Source organism: Myodes glareolus, chromosome 15 (assembly GCF_982192425.1).
Source record: "Myodes glareolus chromosome 15, mMyoGla1.1, whole genome shotgun sequence".
NCBI lineage: Eukaryota > Metazoa > Chordata > Mammalia > Rodentia > Cricetidae > Myodes > Myodes glareolus.
Genome location: NC_142040.1, coordinates 45,261,105 through 45,273,466, shown reverse-complemented (window position 1 = coordinate 45,273,466; position 12,362 = coordinate 45,261,105). Strand labels below are relative to the sequence as shown.

General features: G+C 41.9%; 1 protein-coding gene across 1 annotated transcript in view; it reads right to left on the bottom strand.

Annotated features, from left to right (window-relative positions):
- Fgf10 (fibroblast growth factor 10) overlaps positions 1 to 1,427 on the bottom strand; it is a 77,920-nt gene extending 76,493 nt beyond the window's left edge. The window contains exon 1 of the mRNA XM_048443063.3: positions 228 to 1,427. Within this exon, the coding sequence (XP_048299020.1) occupies positions 228 to 579 (352 nt within the window). The 5' untranslated portion in view covers positions 580 to 1,427. The remainder of the gene's footprint in view (positions 1 to 227) is intronic.
- Positions 1,428 to 12,362: the final 10,935 nt, after the last annotated feature.

The following is a 12,362-nucleotide window of genomic DNA, read 5'->3' as shown; positions in this document are numbered from 1 at the left end:
AGGGTGGCAGTAGGTGGAGGAGGCTTGCGTGGTGGAGGGAATCCTGCGGCACAATGTATACTCGGGAGGGGGTTGATTTAGTGTGAAAGTATTCCACTTCATCATTTTACAGGGGTTGGGGACATAAATATTTAGCTGGCCACATCTGGAACAGATTCTGCCCCCCCCTCCCCGTGTGGGGTGGGGGTGGATAATTGGAAAGAGAGGAGCACGCATTTGTTACTTACTGTACGGACAGTTTTCCTTCTTGGTACCGCCGACCTTTCCATTCTTCTCAATCTTGAGAAAGTACTTGGTGAAGGAGAACAGTTTTCTCCAGCGGACATCTCCTTGGAGGTGATTGTAGCTCCGCACATGCCTCCCCGCACTGGAAGGAGAGGACAAGGAGGAGGACGAGGAGGAGGAGGAAGAGGAGGAGGAGGAAGAGGAGTTGGTGGCCTCTGGTGACACCATGTCCTGACCAGGAGCTTGGCAGGTGACAGGGACGGAAGACACCAAGAAGAGCAACAAGAAGCAGCAACAGCAGCTCGGCAGGTGGGGAAAGGCTGAGGCACAATGTGTCAGTATCCATTTCCACATTGTACTGAAACTCTCGGCACTGGAAATTGTCTCATCAGAAGGAACATACTGGAAGGGTAAGACCTGGTGCGAGGCAAAGAGACAGCTGGAGGTGGTGGCTACTGGTTAGCTCCCTCCGGGTACGGATCTGGTCAGAAGCGAATACACCAACATCCATAACTCCTCGGAAGGGCCGGCTGCCTGTCCTCGCTCCGTTCTCAGATCCGCTGCCCGTGTCTCTCCAGTCTCCGGGTGAACAGTGGACGTGGGTGGCCGCAGCAGTAGGAACTGGTGGTGTCGGTCACCAGCGCTCTCCGCTCCCCACTCGGGGGTTACTTTGTTCTCTTCTTCACTCCTTTCTTCACCATGTTAGATGCAAAAGAGGTCTGAAAAACAGATGACAGCACGGTGAACAAAACCCAAAGTGGGTGGGGTGGGGGTGCAGGAAGACATCTGCGCCCCTCTGCGGTTGGCACCTTCTGGTCCTTCGCTTGCAGAGTCCCAGCCTGCTGGCCAACTTAAAAAGTGTGTCTCTTTGGAGTTGTCAGAACTGGAGGCAGCTGCCCAGGCTCTGTTGTTTTCTTCTCCTTCCTTTCTCTTTTTGGTGGTGCCTGTTGATGTGAAGTCTCCCGAAAGCCACTTCTTGTTTGGGGGGCGGCTGGCGGCTGGTGTTTTGTTTGGCTCTACCCTCCACCTCCAAGGCCCTTGGAAAGCCGCTTGTAAACAGGTTGAAGCCTGCAGTCTAAATGTCAGTGCTTTTCAGCCAGAGGTGGGCTCTAACTCTGCTGGTCAAACCTCATTTGCAGGGGTGGAGAAGGCGGGGGAGGGGGTCAAACGGCGGTGGGACATCTGAAACCCTAAGCTGCTGGGAAAGCCAGGGAAAAGGGAGGGGGTGGAGAAGGGGCCGGGTTGGGGGGGGGCTGGTGAGAGGAGTACGCGATGCCTTTGCTCTGAGCTGGGGGCTGCGGGTCCGTTCCTCGCAGCCTCCGTGGGCGCAGCCGCTCCGCAGCCTGCAGCTCCAGCTAATTGCTGCTCCAGAGTCCTGTGCTAGCAGCACTGGCCACCAGCGCGAGCTGTCCGCGTGCTTTCCGAATTTTGCTGCCCTCCGGCGGGAACCACTCCCCTCCTGGGAGCCCCTTGCTCACTTGTTTTCCAGTGTAGTTTTTTTTTTTCTTTTCTTTTCTTTTTCTTCCTTTCTCCCCCCCTCCCACCCCCCTTGGCCGTGAAAATACAATTTGGAGCCTGGCTTTTGTGCGTTTCTCCCCTCCAGGTCCCAGAAGCAGGAAAGAGGGCTGGGGAGAGAGCACAACGGGGGATGCTCAAGGCAAACTCTCCCCAAGATTAGCAGATTATAAACCGATAGGAGCTAGAGTCGAAAAGGGAGACCTAACGAGCTGCTTCGTTTCCTCCTTTCCTGCCAGCTTCCAAGGAGGTCTCGGGTTTTAATGAATCATTGATTTCTCGCTTCCGTTGCTGAAGTAAAAAGTTCACACTTTGGCCCTCTCTGACTTTTTAAGCTCAGGGAGATTTATCGTCACCCTTAAACATCGCCTCTCTCTTGGCGTAAATGAAATCAGGGACCCGAGTTACTGATTTCTAATTGCTAACATGAGTCCTTTACAGAATCACGCATGGACTTCAAAGTCTAAGCACTTTCCTGCGATCGCAGATGTTATCACACAATTTGACCAAATCCCCTGCTGCCTGTTCTCTTCCCTATGTAATTTCCTTTGCATTTTACCATAAAGAGGAGGAAAAGTAATGTCTGAAGGGCTGTATTTTACAATGCAGCTTCACTACCTACAAACCTTCCACTCACACCCCAGCACACACCAACCCCTAACTCTACCGCAGCTAGCACAAATCAGCTCTTAACCCAGTTGCAGACAGAAGTCAGGAGCCGCCCAGGAAGCCGTTGCCCAGAATCAAAAGACACACACACACAGAAGGAAATACTGTGCTAACCCATTCCTACCTGAGTGTGCTACAGTTCTGACTCCCAGAGGATCACTTCTCCAGGAAAATATCTAAGCTAGGGAACGGGAGACTGGAGGGAATGCATGAACATAGATTACTCTGTTGGGTGAGGCAGTTAGCCATCTGTGTTCTGTCTAAGCCAAACAAATTGTCAATATCTTACAGCTTTCCATTTAGGAAAGTGGTAATTTCACACAGCTCAACCTAAGAGGCGGCGTAAGATGCAGGCATTTCAAGGTGAACTGGATAGACAACCGCAACAATGATTCAGAAAAAAAAATTACAAAAGGAACTTGCACACACAAGCTACAAACGTTATCATGAGCATTCGGCTTCAGTCTGCCTTGAGAATTGGAGAAAGAAAATTAAAATTTAAAAGTTCTAGTGATAGGCATTATTAATGATTGCCCAAATACATTTTAGGGACTTTAAGAATGGCTTTGAATGCATATTCTTATATTTTTCTGTGTGTTCAGCGCCTTTGAAATAGAACTATTTAGTAGCAGAATCGGGATTTTAATTGCATTATTTATAACTCATTGCAATGCCTATTCAAAAGATTTCAACAATGTGACGAACATCACAGCAGATTTCTAACTTTAATATAATTAGCTGATTTCTGTAGCTATTAATTGAAAAGTTAAGCAAATAAAGAGCATGCGTCAAAGAAGTCTTGGTTCTTTAATTAAAGTATGGATATTGAAAAATGAGCCCACAGTGCTAATTTCAATTTCCTATTTCACAGTTTTATACCTGAACGGACAAATGACTGAGAGAGCAGACAATTTCTTAGGGTATTTAAGTTGCATCCTCATAGACAGAAGAATTCAAATGTTTGAATTGACAACTAATTGAAACTACATTTAAAAATATGTTTGATGGGAACATACAATGAAGATTCTTTTGTGAAAAATTATGAAACACAGGAAGTAATTAGTTTGGGGTTTCTTTACACTGGGCACCAATACTATTGATGCCAACTTGAGTGGTTTTTCTTTTTTTAATTCACACCAGACACGCATTCAGTCCAACACCTCTCTCTCTCTCTCTCTCTCTCTCTCTCACTCTCTCTCTCACTCTCTCTGTGCGTGTGTCTTATACACACACACACACACACACACACACACACACACACACCACCTTTTTGTTCCAGAGAAGCTTATTCAGATCCTCTAGCTAAAAGTTTTACTTTAATTCTGTCTAAAATGAGGAAAGAGCCATTCTAGAAGCTTCCGCATTAAAACTGGCCGCAGCAGGTGCGGTGTCTGAGTGGTCTGGAGTCCTCTCGCCGCTCCTCTGTACAGTGTTGATGACAGGGAGGGCATTTACCAAACTGCCCAATGGAGAAGCTGACATGGCTTTTTAGATTATATCTCCGTCTTCTTTTTCCTTTCTGTGCTGCCTTCCTTTCACAGTGCAGTAGGATCCCTAAATCCCCCACCACTTTGTATTGTAAAGCCACCTCTCAGCGCAGCCCCAGAAAGCCTGAGAAAAGTTCCACAGGAGAGATGCACTATTTAACGGAATCCAATCTCTCCCAATAGATTTGAATCACTAACATAAATGTATGAATGTAGATTATATCTCTGTAATGAGGCCTGAATCATTCTCAGTTACTTCAAAGGGCTGAAATTCTACCTTCCTTTTTTAGCTGCAATAATCAGGTCTTAATGGGTCCCTTTATTAATTGTTTCTCTGTCCAGATTGAAAGGACAGTACAAGCTTCAGATTAGACTGGTACCCGCTCTTCTAAAAGGCTGCCTGTCTCTTTCATCCAACCTTTGGAAGGCATGCTCTGTTTCTATGGCTTAAGCATATCCAGTGATATTAGACTAAATCTTTATTGATAGAAAGGGAGGCAAACTTTTGTTCCATGTGATGACCTGAAAAACTATAGACTTTAAAAAAGCAAGTTCATGAGACGAAAGCATTAAAGACTTCGAAAATGTGACCCAGCCGTGTAAAGAGGCTCCGTGAGGGCCTTTTTTCTTCCAGACCCTTCGGTAGCTAGTCTCTTGGAGCAGTTTACATTTGAAACATGTATTTCCTGTATTCTTTATGTTACTCAGCACTGTCTGTGGTTCAGTTACACGATGTGTGTTCTATTATGTGAGATGTTATTGGCAGTGTCAGTAAGCTGCTTCAAATAATTCTAAATCAGGTCAAAAGTCAGCCAGGCTGTTTGACAATTACAACATGTGCAGGCCTCATTTTTTTTTTTTTTAAAGCCCATCGTGCAGCCCTTAGGAGCATGAGCCTGTTTTCTTATTTACATATAGGAAGGGCTAGCAGGACGGCTTTGATTTTTCCTGCTTGCTTTTTCCCCAAAGCTACAGCTAGAAATGATGGCCACAATCAGTGATGTTAGAACAGAAGCGATAGTTTATAACTGTTGATTTCAAGGTGGAATGAAAAAGCATGCTTACCTTACAGAGTAGGAGTGCATCACTTCAGCATCAGTAGGAAGCATGGCAGGAGGGGCTGAGCAACCCTTATTGAAATGAACCAGGGCAGAGTGCCTTTGGGATGCAGATTTGCTCAATGTTTTGTTTTTTGTTTTTTTTTTTTCACATTTGGATATATACTGAGTGGTAACTCACAGGCTGAATGTAAGTCCAGTAGTGAAATTCCTGTTTCAAGCATGCTTCATAGAGATGTTCTAAAGGTAAATTCATTTGCTATTTTAGGGAATTGTGGAGGTGGCTCAGTGGATAACAGCACTTGCCATGTTTGAAGACCAGAGCTTGGAACCCTGGCACCTATACACACAAGAAAAGATAGGAATTGCTCTGGTGCTTGCTGGCCAAGGGAATAAGGTAGATAGAGCATGGTATAATAGCACAAACTCCCCTGGCCTGTGCACAGCTCGCTCTATACTACAGACACACAACCCATTCGCATATTCATACACAAGCACACACAGACCAATTTATTTATTTATTTATTTATTTATTTAGTTAGTTAGTTAATTGTGTGTCTGTTTCAATTGCAACATAGATTTGGAAGTCACATGTGGAATTTTCCTTTTGGGGTGTCATGGTGATCCTCACAAAGTTTGGATGATTGAAATTTCTGTTTAAACTGTTGAATTTTGAAGACTCTTGTGTTATAAAATGATTGAAGTCACTCAGCAATAGGTTAGGAGTGCCAGCGACAGACCTAGGCTTCACCACACCCTTCTACCTGTTTTCTTTCCCTTCCTCCTTTCTCTGTTTTTCTCCTTATCATCCCTACTTCCCCTAATATGTCTGAGTTGCCAGAATGGAAGAGATAAGAAAGCTTAGAAGGCTTTAGTTATGGAAAACCAGCATATCTTTGCTGCCACTGATTAGCCAGAGAAAAGCAATAAAATAGCCTAGTGTTGAATTATTAACTATCAGTTGATTAGACAAAATAAAATAAGTGTTTTTGTGATGTGGGTAAAGCAGACTCTTAAATGCAATGAACACATTTAAATGTGACTTACGCTACACATTTTCAGGATATTCCAAGGTATTTGGAATTTAATAAGCATTCTTAAGTTGTTTCCCCCAAGCAACTGATATCATTTAGAAAAGTAATCTATTAATTTGAATAAGTTCTTTATGCCACCCTGCTAAATTTTCCTGAAACAGTATTTTAAAGCATAGACATTTACATAAACTTTTTTTTTAATGTTTGAAACTTAGATGAATTTTCTGTTGACCTGTTTTTGAAGATCCAGTGATCTCCTACTGAAAATGTATAAGGCTGAGATAGAAACCTGAAGGATCTTTTGTAAGGAAAGTATCTATATTGGCATGTTTGAAATATTCTCACAATAAGTCAGCACAGTTCCAGAAAGCTGAACTCTGCATCTTGAAAACAAACACAGTGAACATATTTCTAGGGAGCTGCTGTTTGTCTCTGCCCTGCCACTGGCAAACAGAGTCTCCCTTGACAAAGTTGTGAAGTCTCCCAAGAGCTCAGTTTGGTGCTTCCAACTGTCCTAGGGCAGATCTGTGTCTCCTCCCACGCCAAGCCTTCCAGATTTCTTAGTTGTGTGACACTTGTCTATGTTTATTTTTGAAATTACAATATTTCCCTTATAATTTTGGTTGATGAAAATGGAAATATTTGCAGTCATTTTTTTATACATTTTCTGAGTCTTTTAAACTCAAGTGATATTTATTGAGTACCAACTACATGCTAGTAGCTTATTGTTAGTGTTTTGGCTCTAAGAAAGAATATAGGGCAATTTAACTCTTAAAGAATACGTATGTATGTGCATAGGAGTGAACCTGTCTTTTTTGCCTTTGTCATCAGGGATAGGAAAGCTAGAATGACCTAGGAAGCATTAGAAGAGATTTGGATCATGACAATTAGTTATGTTGTCCTTCTCTACGAAAGAACCAAGAAAAATGGTGGCTTCTACTCACTGGCTTCATGAAGGATTCAGGTTTGATCATCTCCTCTGTGGTGATGGCTCCACCCTTTGTGCTAGATTTCCCCTACAGGCTTAGAAGTTGAACAAAACCTCCACCAGCTAACCCTGATGTTCTCGCCTTGGTTTCTTTTTCCAGAATCATGGGATGGATAGTATATGTGCTCTGAATTATTACGTTAATCATTTTCTGATAAAAAAAAATTCCCTAAACTGTCTTCTGTACTTTCTAATTCTTGGTCATATTTATTTATCACTCTTTACTGATGTGTGTTGCACAAGAGAGCGCCTGCTTTGAGTGTACATGTGCTGCAATGGAGGCCAAAGTGTATGCCCTGGAAACGGAGTTACAGGCAGTTGTGAGCGGCCATCAGAGTTCTGGAAATGGAGTCAAATCCTCTGTAAAAGCAATAGGTGTTATAAACTACTGAGCCATCTCTCCAGCCCCGTGAACTTACTATTAAAACATACAGCATATCAAATTCAATTTGACCAACACCCTAGCACCCATTCTAAATTTGACCAGTTGTCCTCTTATTCCATAGAATTAGGCACAGAGGATGTGCAGTCTGTGAATCTGTGATAACCAAAAGGTTCTTGTGCTGTAGTAAATGCAATCTTTGTTGTGCTAAGCTTTCTTGTATTATCCCTGGGATCTGTTCTCTTCCCTTCTCTGTCTACCTCTAGACTGACAGCCGTACTTCCCCACTGTTCCTTTGACAGGTGACTTGCATATGGTTTTGTCAGTGCGTAGATAAGCATCTATGAGGAATCTCATGGTATTTCCTCCTATATTCCATTTCGTTTCAGTGTCCTGATTTCGACCGGAGGTGCATCCTTCCAGATTTACACTTCTCTTCAAAGGACCCTTCCTCCAAGTCTCTAGCTCTTCATGGAGTCCTTAGGATAACATTTTCTTCTCTTGCCATTTAAGCGCAAGGAGTTGCTTTATTCTTTGTTTCTGGCTTGCCAGCAACATCCCTTGTCTCTCCTTCAATTGTACTACACCTCTGTGAGCAACCTAAGCTCAGTGTAAAGGTCTCTTCCTGGGAATTGTCTGAGACCACTTTTGTCTTTGTTGGGACACAGCAGACAGACTGTGGACTGGAATACACATCTTCCACAGCAAGTAATCAGTCTGTGATAATGTGTTTTTGTTTTTATACGAGATTATACGGAAGTGCAGTTTAACACAAAGCCCATTGTAAAACATCTAGTGTTTGCTTGGGGATGTGCTGGATTCTTTGTAGAAAAAGATAATGATACGTGACATTTCCCCTACTGAAATAAATAGTATGGAGTCGCATTTAGATTGAGGACTACCAAGCTTTTTATTTAGCTAATGAGTTTTTAGGTCCAAAGATTCAATTATTTGATTGTTACAGGTTTGATAAAATACTTTTGTATAAATGAAAGGAGCTTAGTAGAGCTGAAATCACATCTGTAAAGAAGATGCATTTCTAGCCCACACTAAAACTACTTTTTCTATGGTAATAAAAGTGAAAAGAATTAAAATTCAGTCTATACTTGTATATCAAAGAATAAAAAAATTAAAAACTAGTTTCCGGGGCTGGAGAGATGGCTCAGTGGTTAAGAGCACTGACGGCTCTTCCAGAGGACCCGGGTTCAATTCCCAGCACCCACATGGCAGCTCACAACTGTCTGAAGATCCAGTTGCAGGGGATCTGACACCTTCACACCAATGCATATTAAATAAAGTTAAATAAACCATAAAAAAATATTTAAAAAAAACTAGTTCCCTTTCCAGTTAACTATGAAAATGCTGAATCTTTCTCAGCGTTAATCTTTACAAATCTTTAAAATAATTATATTTGCAATTAAAGTATTTTATTAACATATGGTTATAGCTTATTGTAAAAAATAAAGATTAAAATTTATTATGCCATTTTTCTGGGACAATTAGGGTTATTGTTTGAATATCTTGTTTCCCACTAAAGGCAACTATTTTAAGGTGAGGAAATAGTCACATGTAAACTCTAAGGCCAGGCATAAAGCTGTTCCACATGGAAAAATCTCAAAGAATACAATACACGAGTAGATAATTGCTGTTGGCCATTGTCCTTCTAGGAATTCCACAAATCATTGACTTCCTTTGAAATTGATACAACCCGGAGGAGAGACCATGCTCGTTGTTCGTGCTTTCACTTTACAGTCCTAGCAGAGATGCAGCCTGCACCCTGCCAGCTGGTAAAGACTGGACTTCCTGTTGTCCTCCAGCCCCTACTTTACAGGTTGAAAGAAGGTGGATCTGGGAAAGGTGAGTGTATTGTCTCAGGCGATCAGGTTGGTGATAATCTTCTTCGTGTATTAACAGAGACGCAGACAACAGAACAGGCTTTCAGCTTTCCACATACCAAGGACAGGATCCACTTCCTGGCCAGTAGAGGCTCTTACCAGGCTCTCAAGTGAGCAGGAAGGAAAGGCACGCTTCAGAATTCGGGTCTTGAGCCTGTGAGGATTGGACACGTCTCAGGGTTTACTGCCCCTAGTTTGGAAAATCATGCCTTTAGAAGACCATGCTTTGTGACAGAGGATGTACTAAAACCATCTCTAAATTAAGAGGATCTTGATGAGTTCCTTGAATCCCAACTAAGTCTAGTAATTCAAAACTGTGAGTTTTACAACCCTTTTCTGCTGAAGAATCTTCTCAGTGATTCCCTTTTGCCTTCACTACCGGGTGCAAATTCTTACCTTACATTCTCACTGTAGTTAGTGGAGTCTTGGGTAGACTGAGAGTAAATATTTTATAAACTCTGCTTTCTATGTTCCCATTGCAATTAGTGGAGTTTGGGACACGATACTAGATTTCTGTTGGTAGAGGGAATATGGCCTTAGTTCCTTTGGCTAATTTTGTGAGAAAGAAGCATTCTTGCCTTTAACCATTGAAATCATGCCTATTATAAATTGATTAGTGCAGAATTTCCTTAGCCTCTTTATTTCCTTTCCTACTTCAACTATACTTGCTATGGGCTAGAAAGAAAAGCATGAGATCTGTTTTATTCCAATTTTTTCACATTAAAATCTTATTGTGGGAATTTCTCTTATTCCAATTGTCAAGAAACTAATGCACACACGCAGACACCCACACATATGCAATCTTTCAGCGGCATCTAGTTAGATATTTAGTCCGGCTTTGAGTCCTGTAAATAGGTGAAATTTAAATCTGGATCTGTTAGCCTTGCTCTGTTAGGAATAGACTATGGCAAGAGGATTACAAGCTCAAGGCCTATTTGACCTTCAGAACAAGCTTAAAGTCAGCTGTGCAAGTTAACAAGATCCTGTCTCAAAAATATATATTTAATATGTGTGCATATTATATACACAGATATATTTTTAACCTCATATACATAGATGGCTAAATATATTCAATGGCAGAGTACATGCATAGTGTGTACAAGACCCTAAATTCAACATCTGGTACTGCAAAAAGCAAACAGTAGACAATCCAACAAATAGAAACCAGACTTATAGATCAATTGGAAGTGGTGGACAAATAAGGGCTGAAGATATAGGTCAAAAACAAAACACTTATATAGCATGAACACACACACACACACACACACACAAGCTCAAGATTTAGACAGCTTACTTTTATACTACTTAGTATTAATATATGCCACTTATATTAAGGAGAATGGCAAGGGCTTTTGATACTTCAAAGTTCAAGTCCAGAAACACTTCATGCAGCAAAGCTATGTCTTTCTAATTTTTCAAAACCTTTCCACCAACTGGTTACTAAATATTCAAATAACCAGCCTGTGGGAGTCATTGTCATTCAAACCATCGCAGATATATGCATGCATATTTCCACATACTTAGAGAATTAAATTCCTGCTTTTTTTTTTAAGACAGGATGTCAAGTATTCCAGGCTGTCCTTGAACAGCCAAGAACGAATGACCTTGAACTTCTTATCCTCCTCCATTTACCTTCTGAGTGCTGGGGTTGCAGGACTGTGCCGCCTTGTCTGGTTAATGTGGTCTGTCACGTTCTCCACCAACTGAGCTCCATCCTTAGCCTTATACTTTCGAAATTCTTCAGCACACTGTTCATGCCCTCTCTGTCAGCAGTTCCATTGTTATATGGGATTAAAATTGACTTATCACTTCAGAAATTTCTCAACTTTCATAAAATTATCTACTAATTAATTTTAGCAGCACCACATTGCCCAATTGTGGGGCCCACAATTCTTGTGCTAGTTTATGTGAAAAGCATCTCCTGGAAGTCTGCAATGCAGAAGTTTCTGCAACAGATACCACTGGCTCTCTATCTCAGACCCATTGCTAGCTTTTTCCCCTGTGGTAGAGCCACTGTCTGATTCGGAAAGCTCACTTTCCTTCTCATGCCTAGAACTCACTAAGCCAAAAATAACACATCGTTGTTTGTCTCTGCTGGTGATTGGTCTCAGGGTGGACATATGACAGCAGGTCTGGCATAAGGGAAGGGTTTTGGCAACCCCACTGATAAATAAAAAGACATGTCTGTTTTCTTATGCCAGCCATTGTCATAGGCAGACGTGGTTCAAGGAGCCGGGGAGAGTTTGTAGCTATAAAGGGAGAGGCCTGAGGGCAGGCTACAGTTAGTGGCCATGTGGCAAGGCAAATCTATGAGGAAATACCACAGCTTTCTGCTCTATAACACAAAATGACAGAATGACAACACTGGACACTTAAAGTATGGGGCTATCCTGCAAGAAGACAGCCAGAGGGTGAGCTCTCCAGTATCTCCCCATACACACCAGACAGTTATCTGAGATGTGTGGATGTGGAAGGAGAGCTCAGCTGCAGAAGAAAAGACCGAGCTGAGATTTGAACTAATCCAAAGCTGATGGTGGGAGCTCAGTCCAATTAATGAGCTGGAGGACTATAGCAGAATAAACAACATGCCACTTACAATGTCCAGAATGTGGCTGCAGATCTCCCAACATATAAATGAGAGGAAAAATATGTGACCCTTTCTCAAGAAGAGGGCAGTCAACAAACACCAGCATCAACATAGCCCCATTATCCTAGTGAGCATAGAAAGACTTAAAGGAGCTGCAATCATTGGGCTATATTAAGGTAAAGGAAAATGAGTTCACACAGGGATGCAACTCTCCGGAAGGAAAGCAGAAGAACACTAAAATCAATCAATCAATCAATCAATCAATCAATCAATAAAAATACAGCATTCTAAAATATTTACTTAATAGAATGAAGCTCTCAAAGGAAAGGGTCTATAAACTGAACTTACCTCAGCGGAAACTATTCATATTAAAATTAAAGGGAACAAGGCTTTGATAATAAAAAGCAATTTTAAAACCTGTGGCATAATAGCATAACTCATTATACTCAAAAGAAAAAAACATGCCAGTCTGTGTCAAAAGCAAGAAGAAAAGGCCACAGTTAAAACTAACAGACATATATA